This window comes from Salminus brasiliensis, chromosome 17 (genome assembly GCF_030463535.1).
Source record: "Salminus brasiliensis chromosome 17, fSalBra1.hap2, whole genome shotgun sequence".
Classification (NCBI taxonomy): domain Eukaryota; kingdom Metazoa; phylum Chordata; class Actinopteri; order Characiformes; family Bryconidae; genus Salminus; species Salminus brasiliensis.
This window is the reverse complement of record NC_132894.1, coordinates 8,230,454-8,254,932: the sequence shown is the minus strand read 5'-3', so window position 1 is coordinate 8,254,932 and position 24,479 is coordinate 8,230,454. Positions and strand designations below refer to the sequence as shown.

The window sequence follows — 24,479 nt, the reverse complement described above, 5'->3', positions numbered from 1 at the left end:
AAGCCCTGTAGATGTGTGATCATGACCTACATTCACAGAAGCAGGTGTGCCGTGTCTCATCTCAGCCCAGCTCGACTGAGTTCAACTCAACTAAACCCTGACTCAACTAAACTCACTCAGAATAATTCAGCTCGGTTTGACTTAACTCAAAATAGCTCAGCTCACCTTAGCCCAGTTTAACTCAACTTAACTCAGCACACTAAGTCATCTCAGCTCAGTTCAACTCAGCTTAGTTCTGCGAAATTCAGTTCAGCTCACTGAACTTAACTAAACTAAGTTCAACTCAGCTCACCTCAACGCAGTTCCACACATCTCAGCTGAACTCAGGTCAGTTAGGCTCAGTTCACTCAGCTCATCTTAGCTCAGTTCAACTCAACCTAACTTGGCTCACTCAGTTCAAATTGACTCAGTTTAACTCAACTCAGTTCAACTCAACTCAAATCACTAAGATAACTTAGCTCAGTTCAACGTGGCTCAGTGCAACACACTTAGCTCATCTTAGCTCAGTTAGTCTCAACTTAACCCAGATTCAACTGATCTGAACGGATCTCAACTCAACTTAGCTCACTCAGTTCAAATCAACTGAGTTGAACCTAGCTTAGCTCAGCTCAGCTCAACTCACTATGATAACAGCACAGTTCAACTCGGCTCAGTGTAACACACTTAGCTCACCTTAACTCAGTTCAACTCCCACCCAGATTCAACTCATCTGAACGAAATTCAACTCAGTTCCACGCATCTCAGCTGAACTCAACTCAGGTCAGTTAACTCTTCTTAGCTCAGTTCAACTCAACTCGGTTTAACTCAGCTCAGTTCAACTCAACTCACTCTAAACTCAAGTTATACTGCATAGAAGCACTGTCTTCAGTGCAACAGAAAACCCAGTGTTACACATATTACCAGTACTTCACACACATCTACACACTCACACATCTCCCCTCTCACGCATCTCCACTCTCACACATCTCCACTCTCACACATCAGACAAATAACAAACAAGGACATCAGATGCCGTGATACAGTAAAACACTAAACAGCTCTGATCATCACCAACAGCCCGTTCAGCTGCATGTCTGCAATACATTAGAAAAGCCTTGAGTCACCTTGAGTAAGTCATCAGTCAAGTGCAGAATCCAACAAAGAATCACACACACACACACACACATCCGGTGCTGCCAATGAGCTGGAAAGCAGGAGGAAATGAAGGAGGGTAAGAGTCTATGTGTGTGCGTGTGTTTTATGAGAGTAACCATATGTGAAATGTGTATGCATGCATGAGAAAGTGAGTGTGTGTATGTGTGTGTCTGTCTGTGTGTGTGTGTGTGTGTGTGTGATTCAGGGGCATAGCTGCATTTATGATATCTCAAAATAAAAAATACATGAATATACATGATTTCTGCATCTCACTCAATTATTGTCTGCAAGCTTGCTGTTGAATTTATCATCCATAATGTTCTACTAGGTTCTGCTGTGTCCTGCTATGTTCTACTGGGTTCTGCAGTACATACAAAACAACCACTATACATTCAGTCTGATAGAATCAACAAAAGAACCCCTCCCGGGGTAGAAAAGAGGACACCCTTCCAAATACACTATATGGACAAAAGTATTGGGACACCTGCTCATTTAACATTTTCTCTGAAAACAAGGGTTTTAAAAAGAGCGCATTCTGCTTTTGTCGGAGTATTTGCCTCTGCTGTCCAGGGAAGAAAGCTTTCTACTAGATCTTGAAGCAATGCTGTGGGGATTTGATTGCATTCAGCCACAAGTGTTAATGTTAGTGAGATCAGGATGTTGGATGATCACCACCCCACCCCACCTCATCTCATCTCAGCTCATCTTAACTCCTCAACTAATTTCTAAAGTATTGGATGGAGCAGCATCCATCATTTCAGCTAATCTGCATCAACGATGGGTGCACCATGCCAAATGCCAGGCATGGGCTAGAAGGGCATAAAGCCCCCCAGCATTGAGCTGTGGAGAAGTGGCAGAACTGTGTTCTCTGAAATGATGGTGGTGCTGCATCCAATACTTTTGGAATGAGTTGGGGAGGTGTTAATGGATGAGGTGGGGTGATGATCATCCAACATTCGGACCACAGCCGTCCTCCAAAATCTAGTAGAAGGCTTTCTTCTCTGGACTGTAGAGACAGTTAATCCAACAAAAGCAGGATAAGCTCTTTTTTTAATACCTTTGATTACAGAAGAAACATTGAATTAACAAGCGTCCCAATACTTTATTTTTTTTACCCTATTATAGAAATAAACTGCCTTTTTTGTCAATTAATAACATGAAGCTCACTTTCCCAGCTGCTCAACTGTTCCCCTGGCTATGGGCTGAACTGTGCAAGTTGTCAGCATACTACCCCAACGTATACACAGCCACAGGCTGTGTTTGGACCTCCCAGGCATGCAGACGGTGCTGGCATTTTATCATGGTCAATACTGCGCTGCCAGACTGCACTCTGTACAGTTACAGTGCGGCAGTTTAAGTCCAAAATTATACTGTTTGAAGGACACAGCACTCAGGAGGCTGGACTGGACTGAACAATGGGGAGAAGGCAGTGACTGACATTTATGTTTGCGTGATATTTATTCATGGATGTGACCATGAAGTTGAAGTGAAGCACAGTGAGTTCCCATTGGCTGTCATTGTTTTTTTCACTCTGGGTTGTATTGGTGTGGATGTTACTTTATCAATCATGAAGGATATCTTAGCTACAGCTTGTTAACTCGTTTACATTAAAGACACCCATTCAAACTCTACAGTTATTTTGTCTAAGAATTGGTCAGCTGGCATTAGCTTTTAGCCTGGCACTGTACCCACTCACGGTGGTACCCATTCTAAAATGCCTAGCCCAGTGACTGCAGAAAACATGGACAGCACAACATCTCTCTAAAGTGAAACCATTTCTCTCTAAAGTCTAGCGCCTCTGCTGGCCATCCCCATGTGTTTCAATGCCAAAACCCAAAGCCCATTTTTCCATCTCATTTCCCCCCTAAATTTTTGCATTTCACACCTATAGTGGGTTTGCCGGATTGAAAAGTGCAGGTGTGGAAACGCCCGGGATTGGACTATTTACACGTCATGTGACGTAATCCATAGTTTTACTGACTTTTGTGCCCCACATTAGAGCAATTCACTCTTCTGTGTAAAAATACGTGGGCTAGCTGGTGGTTGTCATAGCGATGTCTCTGGGACACAATGTCTGCTAGCTGTGCCTCCTGACTCGTATTCAGCTTCCCTTTGCCCTTGTGGTCAGTGTGTGTACTGGATATCTAAGTGTGTGTAGCTGCAGCATGAGATGGAAGAAAAGGCCTGAGCTCTGCCCTGTAGTGCCTACACATAAACACACACACACACACACACATCTTACCTGCTTGTGCATCTCAATGTTGAGTCCGTAGGACATCTCATAGTACTATAGAAAGAGAGAGAGAGGGGGAGAGAGAGCAGGGTCTTCAATCAATAGCACAATTAATTAAATATGAATGAATAAATCATCAATCAAATTAAAGCCTTTCTAGTTTGACAAGGACAAATGACTTTCTATAACCAGAGAGAGAAAGAGAGAGAGAGAGAGAGAGAGAGAGAGAGAGAGAGAGAGAGAGAGAGAGAAGAAGAAGAAGCGGGAGAGAGAATAAGGTAGAGAGAGATAGAAAGAGAACAGAGAGAATAAGGGAGAGAGACAGATAGAGAGAGAGATACAGAGAGAGAGAGAGAGAGAGAGAGAGAGAGAGAGAGAGAGAGAGAGAAGAAGAAGAAGCGGGAGAGAGAATAAGGTAGAGAGAGATAGAAAGAGAACAGAGAGAATAAGGGAGAGAGACAGATAGAGAGAGAGATACAGAGAGAGAGAGAGAGAGAGAGAGAGAGAGAGAGAGAGAGAGAGAGAGAGAGAGAGATACAGTAAGAGGTAAAGAAGAAAATAAGAGAGATAAAGAGAGAGAGAGAGGGGGGGGTGTAAAAAGTGAGAGAGAGTAAGAGTGGGAGAGAGAGAGAAGAGAGAAGAAGGAAGAGAGAGAAATAAATAGATGTGTGTGCAGGGGGGGGACTTTTTGAAGGTGATGTAGCACAAAAGCTTACATAAAAAACAGAAGGAGGTAGAATAAAAACTGTGTGTGTGTGTGTGTGTGTGTGTGTGTGTGTGATGAGGAGAATCAGTCTTTGTGACACACTCGGTCTCAGCATGCAGACGAGCAGCAGTGTGAGTGATGGAGATGAAATCTGACTCAACTGCTCACTCTCTCTCTCCCTCTCTCGCACACCCACACTCACTCACTCACTCACTCACTCACTCACTCAATCACTCTCTCACTCTCCCCAGTTTCTCCATGTGTGATTCAATTCAACAAAGCTCTTTTTCTTCCCTTTCACTCACTCGATCATTTCTCTCTCTCTCTCACTCTCTCTCTCTGTCTCTCTCTCTCGTTCTTTCTCTTTCTCTCTCTCGCTCTCTGTCTCTCTCTCTCTCCGCTTATCTGTGGCTCCTGCTCAGTTCCTCTGATCTTTCTTCTCTATCATTATATAATCTCCATTTCTCTCATGATCTCAGTCTTAAACCCCTGCCTTCAGTCTTAAACCCCTGCCTTTCTCTCTCTCTCTCTCTCTCTCTCTCTGTCCCTCTCTCTCTCTCTCTCTCTGCAGACGTGTACCTCTGCAACCTTTCTTTGCCAGGAGAGATGAACAGTGTGTATCTGTACTGATACACAGAGAAAAGAGGCGTGTGTAAGTCAGCTCTGTGAATGTCCACACTATTTTAAAGCAAACCAGCGAATCCCATTCAGATTTAAAGACAGTATATATAGACAGTCCGGGGACAGAGAACTCCTCACAGCTCAATACACATGCATTTGTTTCCCAGTAGATCTTAACCTCTCTAATTTGCACAAAATATCATCATATCAATGCCTTTTTTAATCAAAACTTTAGAATTCTAAGATTGCATACACCGATCAGCCATAACATAAGATGACTAGGTCAGAACATCTCCAAAACATTAGGCAGGTCTTGTGGAGGTTTTCTGGTATGCAGTGGTCAACACCTACCAAAAGTGCTTTAAGAAAGGACAACTGATGAAAAGGTGACAGGATCATGAGCACCTACAGCTTATTCATGCAATCCACCGAGGCCCCACCTCATAACTTACAGGACTTAAAGAATCAGCTGGTAACGTCTTGGTTCCAGACACCACAGGACGACCTTAGAGGTCTCGTGGAGTCCATACCTCGATTGGTCAGATTTGTTGCGATGTTGTGAGACTTACTCAATATTAGGCAGGTGGTACTAATGTTATGGCTGATCAGTGTGTGTGTACCAGTTTACAGAAGATATATTTATTTTAAAATCTTTATAAATTGTGCACATTTTATGATTTGTGTGCTGGGTCCCTCAGTTTGACTTACCACCCCGTCACACTAACATTTTCAGTGTATAAATAATGTACTACATCATTTTCTCTTTTCCAGGGGTGTAATTAATTAATCACAACATTCCTAATTGCGACAGAGCAAAAATAGAGTGGTTGAAAATCTGCTAAATGTTAATAGTTTAGTATGTTTATATTTTCATTTCACAAGGTTGTGGGTTCAACACCTGCATCCACTTATCTGGCACTTTTGGGCCCTTGAGCGAGGTCCTTAACCCTCTGTGTTCCAGGAGTGCCGTGGCAATAGCTAACCTTGTGCTCCGACCCCTGGCTTTGCAACTCCTTAAACCTTGTATGTAGGCCCAAACATCCATACCTCACTCATGTTAATGACTAGATTACTGTCCTAATTTATAGTGAAGCTACACTGGCCCTAAAATAGAACCATGTGGGACTCCACAAAATATACTCGACTTAAATGGCTACCGAATAATTCATAACAGTTTCTGTATTAGGATGAATAACTGAGTAATGAACCTCAGACTTGAAGCGTTAGGCTGGGACACACAACGGAAAGAATTTCATAGCATGCAAGTCACAACTGCAGTCTTTAAAACTCACTGGACAACGTCTGATGTGACCGCATTACAGATCAGCCTGATTTATTTAGAGCTAAATCATTTAGGCTTCGTTTGGTTGGCTCAGACAGACGACAGAACACCCAGAACACTGAGCAAAGCGACGCTCACACCAGACCTCTACCTCATCTGTTAAGTCCGAGTCATTAAAGTCAACCTGGAATTAAATCAGACCTTTTTTGTTCTGCCTGCTCATCATGTTCTGCAGATCCGAAGGGTGCTAATAGAGCAAGAGTGCCGAGCAATACGGCTCCAGGTGTGCTACGGGTAATAGAGCACGACATCTTAAACACACTTCCTAACAGCTCAGCCCTGTTCGGCAGCCTTGAGCAAGGTCAGGCCCATCAGTCAAGCAACTCCCACAGCATCACAATGCTTACAGAAGATCCCTGAGCTCTAAACTAAAGCACATCCTATACAGACAGTCATATCAGAAAATTATGACCACCCCTGGTTTGGAATGAACTCGCCCGGGACGTCACAGATGCCATGTGAGAGGGTTCACTGCATGTAGAAATGAGCGAGCATACCAGTAGCATGCAGAGTGCAAACTGATCATCATGGGCAAAGGACGCAATCTGACTAATGTCCAAAAGGGCATGATAACAGGGTACTGGGCAAGGGGCGGTATCACCTCTGAGGCCGCTTTTTTGTATGATGTTCTCAAGCTGCTGTGGTGAAGGTGTACCAAGAACAGAGCTTTCAATGGCAGTGGAACAATGGTGGTGCCCCACGGTTCTTTAATGCCGGAGAGAGGCATCAACTCCGGCGAGTGGTACAGAGCAATCGACACTACGCCACTGTGGAGCAGTTACCCTCTATAATTAAACACTTTGTGTCACCTAACGCAGTCCATGCCATGATGTAAATGATAAATAATACATACAGTGTCTACCCGGATAGTAAATGAAAGCTCTAGTGAAAGCTCAACCAGGAGACTCTAATGTAGCATCACCTTTCTTTAGCCAATCACCAGCCTCCACCTGTGTTAAAAGACCTCTTACTACACTGTTTTGCTGCTTTCAGAAGTAACATTACGTCTCTCCCTTCTCCATCCCCACCGCCATCAGTTTGGTTGCGACAGCTGCCCAGGAGTAGGCTCCACCCATTACATTACATTACATTACATTACAGTTATGACATTAAGCAGACGCTCTTACCCTGATCACTGTTTACTCAGAAAATAGCCTTAGCTACTTTGTAGCTAAGCATCCAAAAGATCCCTCAAAGCAAAGATACTAGTCAGTATGGAGACCACAATACTCCACACTACACTTCGCCCAAGTACTCTTGGGCCTCTACGTTCGGCGGGATCTGTGAGATTTCCAGTGTTGAGTCTACGCCAATCAACAGACAATCAACCGGTTTAACTTGCAAACAGTGTTCCCGATTAAATTTACGATTTACTGCCCTCATATCTTCAGAGTCTTCTGGTAGAACTGAAGTTTGTTAGGGTCTGTTTGTCCAGTGACATAGTTAGAGCAACGTTGTTGACTAAAACAGACTAATTCACTCAAAATGGACTAAAGTTCAGCAGAAAACTGGAGAAGGTCTTCTGTAATAATGTGCTTTGGACAGACGAATCTTCAGTCTTGCCCTGATGGTTTTTTTTTGGCAGCTGCACTATCCATGTTCTCCAAGATGGGAAGTGAGATCCCATGTCCCATTCTGTCGGAAGGTCCAAGTGTTTGACTGGTGCTGTAGTTCTGAAAGGGTTAAGAGTGTAATTTGAGCTTTATAACCCACATTCGATGCCATGTTTCCTGTAGAAATGCTGGAATTTGAAAGATACTGCGGCACGGCAGAGCGGACGCAGGGAAAGAGAACGCGGGACTGCAACTGTAAACAAACTCTGACACCAATTTACAGTTCTAAATGCAGTAATATGTCGCTGAATTAACAGGCACTTAAATTAATTGTCATTGTTTAGTTGGTTTAGCGTAGGCGTCGCTGCACGTCTTTGAAAGATGAACACCAATTTCATCATAATTACTCACACTGTGCACTATTGATGACACAACATGGAGAGTAGGTGATTGCTATGCTCATCTGAATCGTGCGAGCTGTGCCTGCCTGCAGTCTGTGCAGAGACTGTAGGAGCAGATAAACACACAGGTAGTTAAGCAGACGGGTAATTCTGATAAAGATGGAGTACAGAGATGCCGATCAACAGCCAGCCTCAGACTAAACTCTCTTCCCTGAAGCAGACGAAGATTATTATAGGTTCTTACCAGAGAGTTCAACCTCAGACCTCTTTATTATACATTTATCATTTTCGAAATCCCATAGTTCATTCAAACATGCACAGGAACTCTGATATATACAGTGGGGAAAAAAAGTATTTAGTCAGTCACCAATTGTGCAAGTTCTCCCACTTAAAAATATGAGAGAGCCCTGCAATTGACATCATAGGTAGACCTCAACTATGAGAGACAAAATGAGAAATAATGGTGGAAAATAAGTATTTGGTCAATAACAAAAGTTCATCTCAATACTGTTATATATCCTTTGTTGGCAATGACAGAGGTCAAACGTTTTCTGTAAGTCTTCACAAGGTTGGCACACACCATTGCTGGTATGTTGGCCCATTCCTCTATGCAGATCTCCTCTAGAGCAGTAATGTTTTGGGGCTGTCGGTGGGCAACGCGGACTTTCAACTCCCTCCAAAGGTTTTCTATGGGATTGAGATCTGGAGACTGGCTAGGCCACTCCAGGACCTTGAAATGCTTCTTACGAAGCCACTCTTTTGTTGCCCTGGCAATGTGCTTGGGATCACTGTCATGCTGAAAGACCCAGCCACGTTTCATCTTCAATGCCCTTGCTGATGGAAGGAGGTTTGATCTCAAAATCTTACAATACATGGCCCCATTCATTCTTTCATGTACACGGACCAGTCGTCCTAGTCCCTTCGCAGAGAAACAGCCCCAGAGCATGATGTTGCCAGCCCCATGCTTCACAGTTGGTATGGCGTTCTTTGGATGCAATTCAGCATTCACTGTCCTCCAAACACGACGAGTTGTGTTAGTACCAAATAGTTCTACTTTGGTTTCATCTGACCATAAGACATTCTCCCAATACTCTTCTGGAACATCCAAATGCTCTCTAGCAAACTTCAGACGCGCCCGGATATGTACTGGCTTAAGCAGGGGAACACGTCTGGCACTGCAAGATAGTGAGAGTCCCTGGCGGCATAGTGTGTTACTGATGGTAGCCTTTGTAATGTTGGTCCCAGTTTTCTGCAGGTCATTCACTAGGTCCCCCCATGTGGTTCTGGGATTTTTGCTCACCGTTCTTGTGATCATTTTGACCCCACGGGCTGAGATCTTGTGTGGAGCCCCTGATCGAGGGAGATTAGCAGTGGTCTTGTAGGTCCTCCATTTTCTAATTATTGCTCCCACAGTAGATTTCTTCACACCAAGCTGCTTGCCTATTGCAGATTAACCCAGCCTGGTGCAGGTCTACAATTTTGTTTCTGGTGTCCTTTGACAGCTTTTTGGTCTTCACCATAGTGGAGTTTGGAGTGTGACTGTTTGAGGTTGTGGGCAGTTGTCTTTTATACTGTTAACGAGTTCAAACTGGTGCCATTAATACAGGTAATGAGTGGAGGACAGAGAAGCCTCTTAAAGAAGAAGTTACAGGTCTGTGACAGCCGGAAATCTTGCTTGTTTGTAGGTGACCAAATACTTATTTTCCATCATTATTTGCAAGTAAATTCTTTAAAAATCAGACAATGTGATTTTCAGAATTTTTTTTCTCATCTTGTCTCTCATAGTTGAGGTCTACCTATGATGTCAATTACAGGCCTCTCTCATCTTTTTAAGTGGGAGAACTTGCACAATTGGTGACTGACTAAATACTTTTTTCCCCACTGTGTATATATATATATATATATATATATATATATATATATATATATATATATATACAGAGAGAGAGAGAGAGAGAGATTATATTATATTAGATTATATATATTATATTAGATTATATAAATTAATATAATAGTTCTATATAAAATTCATGGAAGTCAATGGAAATTGGAGTATTTCTATTGGTCTGTTCATCACAGCATTTGAACACAATGTAAAGAACTACTACAGAAACTACTATATAAAAATCATCGCCCAGATTCACATGATGTCAAAATGTGAAGAAATAGCAAAAATTGAGATTCAAGGTTTTTGAGAATCAGTGCCGATATACAAAGCATTCAGGGTCTTCAGACCCTTTCACAGTTTTCACATGTTGTTATGTTGAGGCCTTGTGCTAAAATAAACGTCATCATCAATCTGCACTGAATACTCAATAAAGACAAAGTGAAAACTACATTTTAGAAAATTTAGCAAATTTATTAAAAAGGAAAAACAAAACCTCGCATGAACACTGTTATCTAGACCCTTTGCTGTGGCACTTTACATTTATCTCTAGGGGCCTCCCTTTTCTCATCATCTTTGAGATGTTCTTACACTTTGATTCATTAGAAAGAAAAATCTCATTTTACAATTCAGGTTCCCAGGGGCTTTAAGAAGAGGGGGTGAGACTGGTCAGGGCATTCATAACAAATAAACCCTGGGATTGGTGACGAGGACACACTTACGTTTTGTAGCCTTCTGCCATATTAATACTTAATTAGTTTTCGAAACGGTGTAACTTTTCGTTCTTAGAGCGTTTTAAAGGTACAGGTGCACGAATCTGTCACTGTACTGTTTACAGCAAAATGTGTCCTCCGCACTTTACCCATCTGTGGTAGTGAACACATGTGAACTAGGGGCAGTGAGCGCACACACGCACAGAGCGGTGAGCAGCCAACAACAGCGCATGGGGAGCAGAGAGGGTGAGGGGTCTTGCTCAAGGGCCCAATGACAGCTTGCCGGGTATTGAACCCACAACCGTGACATCAATAACTCAGTTATTGAGTTAAAGCCACGTTAAATCCATCTGAAGTTTTCTGGACCCTCCCAGCACATTTTTTTTTTTTTTTAACTTTTTTTTTTTTTTTTCTGGTAACATTTATTAGTTGATTCCCACAATTAATATGGACTTTAAACATTTTGTAGCCATACTTCAAAAAGTAATGGATGTTAATACGAATAATTAAAAAGTGTATAAATCTGCATAAATTCAGACAATTTTTTAGTTTACATTTATTAAATATTCAGGATCAGTGTGGTTATGGATGTTGTTTTAACATTTTCTGTGCATTTATAGTTACTTAAAACATTTCCATGACGTTAGTGCTTGTCTAACTGGGAGTGTTGAGATTGAAACCATTGTACGTCCCGCCTTTTCAGGACGTCCCTGCAACGTTATTTTAGTAACGTTACCCACTAACCTTCCTGAAACCTTCCAAAACAATGAGCATGTTGCTGAACATTCCTAGAACATTCTCTGTTAGCCGGAATATTACAACCAACAGTGCGGTGTGAGTGTGGAGGCGGACGGACAGAGAGGTGGCCAGTGCTCTGCTGTGACTGGGCGCTTCTGCTGGGTATCAGTGTATGAGGCTGGCTGTGGCATAGGGGCTCGTAATGACTTAATATGCTGCTGCTCCCCCGCCACTGCTCACAGTTATATAATCTCTCTCGCGTGTTACTGCATTCTCATTCTCCACTCTGTGAGTGAGTAAGTGTGTGTGTGTGTGTATGGGTGTGTGTTGTGGGTCTGGAGCAGATTGCACACGGCATGTGGCGGATGTAGCGGGATTCGGTGCGGCTGAGAATCGGCTAAGCCTGTCCTCCTGCCGACGTCGCAGTGAGTGTGTGCGTTTGTGTGTGCGTTTATGTGTGTGTGTTTGTGTGCAAAGGGTCTCCCCAGTCTAATGAGGGGGCAGTATGTGTGCTGAGTGTCCCCTGGTTCAACTCAGCAGCTGTTTGCTGTCCTGCTCTTGTGCACACACCCTGCTGCGATGCTGGACACTCATCACTCGTTGTGTGTTTGTGTGTGTGTGTGTGTGTGTGTGTGTGTGTGTGAGACCACTCTACGGGGCTCAGCTTTGATCTTCCCTGCTCATTCAGACACATTGATTTGTTCAATCGGATTTGTACAGGCATTTCAGTGAGCCAACACTAATAAAAACAGTATAAGGCCTAAGAATTCACCACAACCCCCCCTTTCCAGCATTATCTGATCCCTCCTAGCCAAGATAATTCCATTATCCTTAATATTACTGCTAATATATTGCATTTATTCTGTAAGAAAAGGGGGGGGGGGGTTAGCCCATCCATTTCAAACTAATTCAACCCCCTCTGAATGCCCAATTCCGTACAGTGGGAATATGGGAGTACGATGGTGGGATGGAGGTGGGCAATGTGACTACCTACAATATTTTACTGGTATCGTGATCAATACCGCCACAATGCTCTTCTCTTAGCATATCATGGATATTGTCGGTACCTTAAAGGGGCTCTAGACCGGAAAATTGTATTTTCCATTCTACAGTGGAATAATGCGAGTTCAGTACATGAAAGAGAATGAACACAATATGGTAAATACACCCCCAAACACACACACACACACAGTTCCTCATGTGTGTTGCACGGACAAGCCAATGTGGCCTAGAACATGGTATGACTTACATTTTGGTTCCGTTTAAAAGTGAAGAAGTTCTACCAAGCAGGACACTATGGATAATAACCTAGTCCCGTAATGAAGCAATGCCGAGGGTGGGCTAGAGGGGTTGGTGCTCCATCTGGTACTTTTGGGATGAGGCCTCAGCAATGCAATTAAATCTTCACAACAATGCTCCAAAATCCAGTAGAAAGCCTTGTAACCTGGACAGTTGAGACAGTTACTCCAACAAAACCAGGATGAACTATTTTTAATACTTTTGATGTGAGAAGAAGCAACGAATGACTAGGTGTCCCAATACTTTTGTCCTTTTAGCAAAGCTTTTCAATAGATATCTGAGGCAAATAAATGTATAATTTGTTGAAATTAAGATCAAGATTATTTTCAAGTATTCACTGAGATGAGATGGTGACAGTCCGAGTCCTGTGACTGTTAGCAAGTTTAGCCTAGCATCTCTAGCAGACTGAAGTAAACAGGAACGCCAGTTAATTGGAGTCTTTACCCCCGAAATTCTTTGCTTTGACACAAACGAGCCAAAAAGACACAGTAAATTTATCCAAGAACACTAAAGGAGCTGGGAGAACGCAGGTGTGGTGGTGATCAAACAAAAGACGCCAGGGAAGACTCCTCCTAACACAAACTGAGGTGATTAAAATATGATGCAAACTGCGGAAAATGGCACCAACCCAATCCTCTCCAAGTATTCCCTGAAGCACACATGGCAGGAGCCACGGAAGCCACTTGGAATGCACAGCACACACACACACACACACACACACACACACACATACAGAGGTTTGTACGCAAACCTGCTCTGGAGAATTTTGTCAAAACACAAGCATCAGTACAGAGCAAATAACAGCCGTCCAGCTGTTCTGCTCAAATCACCATGGACCTCCAGTGCAGATCATCTGATGATTCTGTGGACGAAAAGGTCTCAAAGGTCTAACCTTCAGCTTAAACAGACGTCTCTAAATCACTCAACTACTATGCTGACACAGATGTGCAAATGCACAAACACACAAAGACACACAATCTTGTCTAGTCCTTGTAGAGAAGTACTGAGACCGTTACTCCAACAAAAGCAGTATAAGGTCTTTTTAATACCCTTGATTTTGGAAGAGACGTGGAATGAGCAGGTGTCCCAATACTTTAGTCCATATGGTGTAGGTTGTCAGGGGGTGTCACATGATGATATATATAAATGTTTACTGAGGGGTCATAGTGTAAAATTACTCTTACCCCCCCTCTCCCCTGCACCTTCTCAGTCTCCCCTCCTTTCTTCATCATACTCTCTACCCAATTTTCTCTCTCTCTCTCTCTCTCTTTATCACTCTGTATTTATGTGTATTTCCTTTTTCCTTTTTTTACTGCTTTGTTTTGAAAACCCATCTCTTTCTCCATCTCTATCTCTATCCTTCTCTCTCCCCTTCTCTTTCTCTCTCTCTCTCTCTCTCTCTCTCTCTCTCTCTCTCTCTCTCACTCTCTCTCTGTAGGCGTGAGGGCAATCTGTGGCAGTAATGTTCCTGGAGAGAGCAGAGTGTGTCAGTGTGAATCAGACAGATGAGCTGGGGAGGGGAGTTAGAGCAGAGAGCGGTGCATTAATCCCCCCCCCTCCACTCCTCTCTCTCTCTCTCTCTCTCTCTCTCTCTCTCTCTCTCTCTCTCTCCCTCCCTCTCTTTCTCTGTCTCTCTCTCTCTCTCTCTCTCTTTCTTCTTGTATCTATCCTTCTATCTGTGACTGCCCCAGGGGCTCTGCCTGCACACGCGGGGCAGAGCGGTCGGATGACCGCGCATACAACCTTCATTAATAGCAATAGGCTGACCCTGCAACTCACACATTCTCTCTCTCTCTCACACACACACACACATGCAGTTCTTTCTTCTAATGCAGTTAGAAAAACACAGAACAGTGCTGTGTAGTGAAGAGTGATATTTTGTGGGGTGAGTATGCAGAAGTGCATAACGAGGAGAAGAACAGCATCCGGTTCCTCCAGGTTTATCAATATCAGTGCCAATATAGAAGCAATACTGATTAATCGTGATTCGTGGGATTGTGATGCCTCCCTAGCGCAACATAATACTGATTAAAACCACCTGATTAATATTGTGTAGGTCCCCCTCGGGTCTCCAACAGCTCTAACCTGTCCAGAAAGGGACTCCATAAGACCTCTGAAAGTATCCAGTGGTGTCTGGCACCAAAACGTTAGCAGCAAGTCCTGTAAGTTGTGAGATGGGGCCTCTCAATGGATCACATTAATAAGCCTTAGGAACCCATGACCCTCTCACTGGTCCACTGGTTTATCTTCCTTGGACCACTTTTGGTGAGTACTGACCACTGCATGCCAAGAACACCTGAACCATGTTTTAGAGATGCTCTGACCCAGTCGTCACAGTTTAGCTCTTGTTCACTTTCTGCCTAATATGTAGATCCCACCCTGTGACAGATGCCACTGAAACCACTGATACCAATCAGACATCCCAATATACACTGTACTCTAAACACCCCCCTAATACACACTGTACTCTAACCCCCCCTCCCAATACACACTGTACTCTAAACACACACATTAATACACACTGTATCCTAAACACACATTCCAATACATACTGTATCCTAAACAAACATTCCAATACACACTGTATCCTAAACACACATTTCAATACATACTAGATCCTAAACACACATCCCAATACATACTGTATCCTAAACACACATTCCAATACATACTGTATCCTAAACACACATTCCAATACACACTGTATCCTAAACACACATTCCAATACACACTGTATCCTAAACACACATTCCAATACACACTGTATCCTAAACACACATTCCAATACATACTAGATCCTAAACACACATTCCAATACATACTGTATCCTGAACACACATGGTAATACATATTGTGCCTAAAATTTCATAGCATCCCTAATGACAGTTAATACTATGTTCAGTCCCTATAGTACTAGCCAGATGGGTTCTGGCAGTATAAGCCAGTGGTGTGGCTACTGAGAGGTCTAAAGGGTAAATATGGCTCTACAGCTTCATACAACCCGCAGTGTAATACACCATCACAAATGAGACCGAAGGACTATTTCATGCCCATCACCAAATAAATCATTCACTAAAAGAAAGAAAAGAACATTCAGTTCGCAGTCTATGGCACAAGGAGGTGGGTGGGGGTGCGTGTGTTTGGAGGGGGGGGTGAGAGATGATGAATTATAAATGCATGAAAATAAAGGCGATGGCTGTCGAAACAAGTTTTGGTGTACATGACAGGTTTAACTGACTAAATATAGCCTGCTGGGTTGGCTGCTCTTTGAGAGCGCCCAGTCGTTGTTGCTTCACATTATTTACATGTCTGTGCTTGCGCCCTCGATCTTGCTCTCGCGCTTCCCCCCCATCACTCTCTCCATCCATTTCTCTCTCACTGTCTGTCTCTCTGTCTTTTCCCACTCTCGTCCTTCGCCTCTATCTCTCTCACACTCCTTCTCTTTCCATCTCTCACTACCCCTGACCTCTCCCTTCTCTCTCTCTCTTTCTCGCGTGCACTCTCTTACTCATTTCTACTCTCTCTCCTCTTACTCCTCTCATCTCTTTCCCTCCCCCACCTCAGTCTTGTTTTTTTTCTCCCTCGTCTCCACCCCACCCCATTCCAGATCAGAGTGAGTGAGCACACATTACACACAAACTCTCACGCTCAACAAACACTCACACCCCTGAATAAGGCTATATAAGGCTATCCAGATGGGCTCTGACAGTAAAAGCCACTGATCTGAACCGAAGCCAGCTTTAGCCCCCATGGACCGTCATGCAGTATTCACCTTAAATGCTTCTTTCTATGTTTTGTTCAGTAGTGTTTATCGTGCAAACTGCCCACATCAGACATGGCCAAGTCCAGCCAGCACTCACCATGATGTAATGTCTCTGCATCTCCGTCTTCTCACTGGCCAGCTTCTCACACTCCAGCTTCAGACTGTGGGTTTAAGAAGACAGAGTCCTCAGCTTCAGCAACAAAGTGAAAAACACATTGATCTTCTTCAAATCAATAGAATGTCACCTCGGTTTCAGCAGCTAAAAGCACAGACTTCAGCTAAATGTCCAGTGAGGAAACATGATACCCTTGAAAATTACCCATTTCAAGCAAAAGCAACAATAAAATACACTGCAGTGACCTCAAGAAGAGAGCAAGAAGGGTTTATCAGCATGGTTTATTAAGCAGGGCTAACATTAGATGGAGTTTGAGTCGGGCCTGAACTTTTGAACTGAACCTGAATACAGCCCGAGCCCAAGCACCAAGTTCTTCCAATTCTACCCCATTAGCTAGGACTCCCTTTCACATGATGCTACCAGCGGTGGGAGGGTCAAGGCTGGCATGGGCTTCCTCCAAGACATATGAAGTGCCACCACAACTTTTAGAACTAATTCTAACCGAACATCATTGGACAGCTTAACATGAGAAGGACATTGCACTGTGATGGAGGGGGGGTGGCTCACAGAAAAGTGAGGCCAGTGGACTCCCAACCATGGATGGGACTCCTGTGGCATCATAGAGGATCAACCCATGATCTCATGACTCATGGCCACTTGGACAGCTGCACTAATCAGAACCCCAATTATCTCAGCTAGACTGTATCCTACCCCTATACTGTCCTGACCAGACAGTAGCCCAAGAACAATTCCATCCAGACCTGACTGTAGTCCAAGAAAATTCTCTTTAGACTTAAGTGTAATCCAACAAAATTCTGACCAGAGCTGACTCTGACCCAGCAAAAACTGCCCAGACCTGACTCTAGACCCAACTGTAGCTCAACAAAATCTATCTAGACATGACTCTGGCCCAACAAAATTCGGTCCAGACCCAACTTTAGCCCTGACACTGGCCCAACAAACGCTGTTCAGACCCAACTTTAGCCCTGACACTGGCCCAACAAACTTCTGTCCAGACCCAAATTTAGTCCTGACACTGGCCCAACAAACGTCTGTTCAGACCCAACTTTAGCCCTGACACTGGCCCAACAAAATTCTGTCCAGACCCAAATTTAGCCCTGACACTGGCCCAACAAAATTCTGTCCAGACCCAACTTTAGCCCTGATACTGGCCCAACTTTAGCCCTGACACTGGCCCAACAAACATCTGTCCAGAGCCAACTTTAGTCCTGACACTGGCCCAACAAACATCTGTTCAGACCCAACTTTAGTCCTGACACTGGCCCAACAAACTTCTGTCTAGACCCAACTTAACCCCTGACACTGGCCAAAACAAAATTTTGTCTAGACCCAACTGAAGTCCAAAAAAATTCTGTCTAGACCAAAACCCAATCAATACCAGCCTCAGACTGAATTCAATTTAACATTCCTAATAAAACCACCTATTAAATTACACTGTAGAGAATAACAGCTGTCAACAGATCCCTAATAAATAAACCCCATTTAAAAATGAACAGCCTAATTATCAGCTTCAGAAAATCAAGTTTCTACTTTTAATGAATTAACTTTATGTATCCAACATAGATGACTACAATGTGTCTGACCAACTAGTAAAGTAAAGTAAATCAATTTAGGCCAAAATCTCTTAAAGGTGGGAGATGGGCTAGCAGGAACCTGAACTTCTGAAATCTGATCGACTAAAACTAACCGAGTTGCTGAATGCTTTAGTTACTGAATGCCTTACTTCTGAAATGATGCTTAAACTCTGATGTGAAGAGCCTGATTATGTTTCAGTAGCTCACCTGTGGTACTGAGCCTGGAGGAACTGAAACTCCTCTTTAATTCGGTCCAGCGTCTCCAGCACAGTGAACTTGAAGGACTGGCCAGGCTGTAGAGGGACCTGAGAGAAGGAACACATCATAATGGTCATTCATCAGCACACACAGCACCTCTGTTGTTCCAGCCTTCAGAAGAAAGCATTAGTGTATGTGACAGACAGCATGTTTTTGGAAAGGGCTCAAAGAGAACCATCTAAATGATGGAGGATTTGTCCTCTAGTAGCCTGAGAGTAAAACTCAGAATCGGAGGCAAATTTGTGTGTGTGTGTGTGCTCTGAAGACCACTGCGAATGAGAACGACTGTGATTGCTCGAGGCACTTAAAATTGCTTCAGTTTTCTCATTATGAAAAAGTGATGGGCTTAGGTAAGACACACCATTTCAGAAGAGCAGAAAAAAAAACACACAGCACACAGACACACTTCAGCTCCAGATGCCAGACACAAATTAAGCACTGATCTAACACCTCCATCTCCACCCTGCCTCATGCTTTTAAAGAGCTCCTCCTAAAAGTAATACCTAAACACCCTACTGTTTTCAAGCCACGGATTTAATGATGTCACAACAGCCAGGGTATTTAGTCAGCCAGTATGCTCGGGTGGGGCTCAGATGGGTGGAATGTGGGCTAGGTGGGTTCCAGGTGGGCATGGCTCTGAGTGTGTTTGTGTGTGTGTGTGTGTTACTTCATGTACCGCCACAATGATGGGATACTTCAGGAGGATAATGCAGCCTGCCATCGGAAGTTGTCCAGAATTTGTTCAAGGAGCATTCTTAACAGTTCAGACAAACTGTGTGGCCTGCATCTTCGCCTGACATGAGCCCAGCCATGCATTTTTGGGATGTGGTGAGGAGGTCCAGCACGGGTGTCTGCTAGCCGGTCATCGGAGCTGGGTACCTGGCACTTTCCACCTGAGTGGGTTGGGTGCCCTTTGACGATGCAGCGGCCGCAGTTCAGCAGTGCTGACCATGCCGTCTGGACAGCCACCTGTGCCGGCTAGCATCACACTGAAGCACTGCGGGGAGAGAGAGATCTACCTACCTACAGAGAGCAAGGCCAACTGTGCTCTCTCAGGCTCCGGCTGCTGATCAGTAATCAGCAGTCCAGTTTGTCTTTGAAGGAGCCTAGTCAGTCGCCAAGCATTAGATTTTAGCCTAGCCTTGTTAGCTTTCCTGGCTTTTACTTTGTCACATGCCAGATTTGAGCTTTTCATCTGTGGACACTGGCACAGGACAAGCTGTAGTCACAAGGCCTGGTTTGCGTAGCAACCCGTATTCCCATACCTAGCAGGGTCTGGTGGTGATGAGCTGCTCTCCAGTATCAACAACATCAACAGTCACCATGGCGTTTTACCACTTCGCCAGTATGGCTGTGGCTTTATGTAGATGTTGGGGGTGTAAATATAACAAATTAATAATGCATAATAATGCGAAACAGTTTGGGGGTTTTGGAATTGGCCCGTTTTCCAAGCGTCATGAGGAGACAACAGGAAGCTCATACTTTGTTACTTCCGAGTACCAAACTCATTATTTAACAGTGCTAAGATAAATGCAGTTATTATTCTAAGGCATTCCAGAGAAAACACACACACATGCACACACATCATAAAAAAGTCAAATATGGGCCCCTTAACTGTGATATGGACAATTATAGGACTGATCTAAGATTAGCATTTTGCTCCCATATTTACATGATAAGGTCAGGCTGGCCTCTGGCTCACCTCAGACACTCTGTCCTGATCAGACTGCAGCTTTATTTATACACACTGTTCCTCATTAATGCCCTCACTTACTCTAAAGCTACTTGCTATTTAAACCCCAGTCTTCTTAATTCAGTCCCTTGCTTCCTAAAATGGCTTCCTTTCTGTCTGCACCCCCCCCCCCCCCCCACCCCACCTTTTTTGTTGTCCAGTGTAGCACACTGTCCGGCAAGTTCCGTGTGGGGCAGCTAAAAGATTGGCGGTTTCAGTAGGAGCTTAATTAGTCTAGACAAGCGAAATTCAATTAAATTTCAATTAGGCTAACAGTGGAGGTCAGCCACTCTGTGGGCTTTCCAGTAATTAAGCCGCAGGCTCAGCGCTGGGTAGATGGGTTCAGTACACACGGCACAGGAGGGAATGGTTGGGGGGGGGGCTGGCACCATATCCCCACTGACCTTCATTCACACACACAAACACACACACACATATACATGCAGTTTGTCCACTGTAACTATCCCACGACTAACGCTCAGGACACCTCTTCGGGACACTATTACACAACGTCAGTGGCTGATCAAAGCCATGTTTCCATTTGCAGGTTCACTGATAGCACTGGCCTCAACGCTGGCGAGCCACGCAAACAACAGCCAGAGCAGGAAAACTCAGCACAGTGTGAACAATACCTTCTCTTAAGCTGCTGCTATCAGGGCTGCTTACAGAAGTCACTCTACACTCTACAGACAAAAGTATTGGGACACTGATTCATTTATTGTTTATTCTTATTAAATCAGGGGTATTAAAAAAGAGTTTATCCTGTTTTTGGTGGAGGAACTGTCTCCACTGTCCAGGGAAGAAGACTTTCTACTAGATTTTGGAGAAGCATTGCTGTGAGGATTTGATTGCATTTAGTGACAAGAGTGTTGGTGAGGTCAGGATATTAGATGATTGCTACCATCTCATCCCCAACTCCCCAACTCATCCCAAATGTATTGGATGAAGTGCCAACGATCATTCCAGAGAACACTCCACAGTTCCACTGCTCCACAGCCCAATGCATTAGGCACTACACATGCATATTGGCATGGTGTCAATTGGTTCATGTTTATCTGCTTCATAGAGTCCTATTCTATTGGCAGTACTTCTCTACAGGGACTAGGCAAATGCATTCAACAGAAGGGGTGTCCACAAACATTTGGACACATAGTGTAAGTGTCCATTCAGCCTATAGCACATTAGCCCCAACCATTCACACTAAAGTTTTAAGGAGTGTTTCAGTCAGGACTGCTTAAGCTGATTGGTTCTTTTTGTTGAAGGGCAGGACTTTATCCGTAAACAGACGTCATGTTGAGCTTTACTAGAACTCCCCATTTACATTTCAATCAGTGGCCAGTCTCCTCGTTTAAACCGCTTAGGGTAACGCCCACTTGAACCAGCCATCAGATTCCTCTGTGGTTCAGATGAAGCTTTGGGCCTTCATCTCTGCTAGTGAAGTCCCAACCAGTGGAAACACTTGTTTAACTGGATCCACCTACATAACACTGAGAAAACAATTCTGATTGGCCAAATTCCCAAGTGCGGTTTCACACATTAAACCATTTTGTTGTCAATCAAAGCTTGGAACTAATGGAAGAAGACAGGCACAGTAATACCTGCAGAGTTCTGAAACAAGCATCAATCCACTGAATGAAAACGAGCTAAAATTGAAAAAATCTAAATTCATTCTCTAAAGGATGCGAAGGCCTTGAAGGCCCTGAGGGCTCCTGCTGCTATTTATGCATTTTCCTTTTTTTGTTTTAAGTGTCATTCATATTAAATACACAATTATGCAACTTAATAAAACAGCGAAAAGGGAATTCTGAAGGATCTCAGAACTACACCGGCTCCAGTCTGTCAGCATCAGTATGGTGTATCGGTTTCACAGTAGTGGCTAATCTAATAACTGACAGTGATTAGTGAATAACCAGCACTGTGATTAATATCTGACCATCAAACCATGACAAGCCAAACTCTCTCCTGTTCCATTTGTTACAGAGCACGAGCTACACAGGCGCAGGACCCCTGCTGACCGCTACGTCCTTGTGTCCCGTGGGCCTTAGAGGTCCATCCCTAAAAATACTCTTCAGGATTATTTTTGGTCGGTCAGACGCTAATCTGTTGTGAAGTCATAAAATGGATCCATGAACCTCCTGCCCTGACGGTCAGCAGATGGTGTTTGAGACGAGAGGGAGGAGGGGCCAACACAGGCATAAACACACACAAACATAATCACACACAAACATAATCACACACATGAACACACACACACACGGGCCAAAGCAGCCCTGATATGTCTGTTTAAAAATGGAGCGTCAAGCCGTGGGGGGGATTCTGAGGCCCCTAACTGATCCAGTTAATCTAGGGTTTGTATGTGTGTGTGTGTGTGTGTGTGTGTGTGTGTGTGCCATGTGGCTGTACCAGAGATGAGACACAAACAGCGAACAGTCAGTCAGTCGCAATTTAGACAAGCAGGAGCGGGTGAGCCGAGAATTACCAGAGATTATCTACTGAGAGGGAGGAAGAGGAGGAGCGGGTGAGAGGGGGAGAGAGAGACAGAGACAGAGACAGAGACAGAGACAGAGAGAGAGAGAGATAGAGAGAGAGAGACAGAGAAGCATAGGGAAATGGAAAGAGCTAGAGAAAAAGAGATAGAGACACTGAAAGGGGACAAGAAAAACAGGAAAGGAAAGCGAGTGAAATAGGGAATAACTGCAGGAGAGTGAGACAGAAAAAGACGGAGGGAGAGATATATAGGAAAAGACAGAAGGAGAGACACATAATGAAAAGACAGAGTGAGAGAAAGACATAAACTGAGAAGGAGATAGACATAGGGAAAGACAGAGCGACAGAGGGAGACATAGGGAATTACAGTGGGAGAGAGAGACAAAAGGAAAGACAGAGGGAGAGAGGGACACGGGAGGAGAGCTGGAGAGAGAGACAGGAAAAAAGGAAAATGAAATGGGGAAAAAGAGGAAGAGCGAGTCAAAGAGGGAAAGACAGAGGCAGAGAAGGAGACATAGGGAAATACAGTGGGAGAGAGAGACAAAAGTAAAGACAGGGAGGGAGGGAGACGTAGGGAAGGACAGTGGGAGAGGGAGACAAGGAAAGAGGGAAAATGAAAGACAGAGACAGGGGAAAAAAGAGAAAGAGGCAGGAGAGACAGAAAAGGAGGGAAAAGGACAGATACAGGGACAAACGGAAAAAGAATGGGGGAAAGAGGAAGACAAGAGGCAAGAGAAAGACATAAAGAGAGAAGGAGAGAGACATAGGGAAAGACAGGGGGAGAGACGGAGACAGATAAAGAAGGAAACAGAAAGAGAGACAGGAAAAAAAGCAAAGCGAGAAGGGAGAGCGAGTCATAGGAAAAGATAGAGGAAGGAGGTGGGATAGAAACATAGGCAAAGACAGAGGGAGAGAGACATAAGAAAAGAGAGATGGTGAAAGAGTGAGAGAGAGACAGAGGAAAGGGGGGGAAGGGGAGGGTCTGGGAAAGACGGAGGGCGAGAGAGACAGAAAAGGATGGAAAAGAAAAGGCAGAGACAGGGAAAGAGAGAGAGCTATAGGGAATGAGAATGAGAGAGAGACAGAGGGACAGTGCTGAAGGAACAGTGAGGAACACTAGAGCACTCTAGACTGCAATCAGCCCAACACACACCAGCATGTTCAAAGCCCACCCCCACACACACACACACCTTCTCAGCTTCAGCCTGAAGGAGAGGTTTGGTGAAGAGTGAAGAGAATGAATGTGATGTATCACTGAGCCCGGGTGCAGTCCATCAGCAGACCACCAGAAGAGGCTAGGCTAGCAGTTGCTAACAAACCATGTACATCAATCAGCCATAACATTAGTACCACTGACAGGTGAAGTTAAAATCATGATGGCTAGACCACTGGGTCAGAACATCTCCAAAACATCCGGCAGGTCTTATGGATTATTTCTGGTATGCAGAGGTCAGTATCGACCAAACATGCTCCAAGAAAGGAAAAGCAGTCGACTGGTGACAGACAGGGTCATTGGTCTTGGTGCCAGATACCACAGAACACCTTCAGAGGTCTCGTGGAGTCCATGCTTCGAATGGTCAGATCTCTTGTGGTGGCACAAGGGGGACCTGCTCAATATTAGGCAGGTGGTACTAATGTTATGGCTGATCAGTGTATATACACTGTTTCTGAAAAGCAGAAAAGTCTCTGATTGGCCCTGTTCTACTCTGTGCACTTCTCGCTAAGCTCCGCCTCCACACACCACATACTTTATCATATCCTTATCGCCAAAGCCTAACGTAGCACTACTCCGCTTTCAAACTGGACCAGCCGAGCATGTGCCCGGGGTTACACCTCTACCCCCTCTGATTGGTCCACGTGTTAACAGTGCAGCTGGTCGCTGCGGTGGAGCTCATCCAGGGTGG

The 24,479-nt window shown here is 44.2% G+C and overlaps 1 protein-coding gene across 3 annotated transcripts in view; it reads right to left on the bottom strand.

Annotated features, from left to right (window-relative positions):
• The window catches only part of tle2b (TLE family member 2, transcriptional corepressor b), an 85,703-nt gene that overhangs the window by 47,964 nt on the left and 13,260 nt on the right, over nt 1-24,479 (bottom strand). For all 3 annotated transcript variants that reach the window (XM_072661020.1, XM_072661022.1, XM_072661021.1), the window contains 3 exons: nt 18,306-18,403; nt 16,486-16,549; nt 3,377-3,421 (listed from right to left, as the gene is read on the bottom strand). In XM_072661020.1, the coding sequence (XP_072517121.1) occupies nt 3,377-3,421; nt 16,486-16,549; nt 18,306-18,403 (207 nt within the window). The remainder of the gene's footprint in view (nt 1-3,376; nt 3,422-16,485; nt 16,550-18,305; nt 18,404-24,479) is intronic.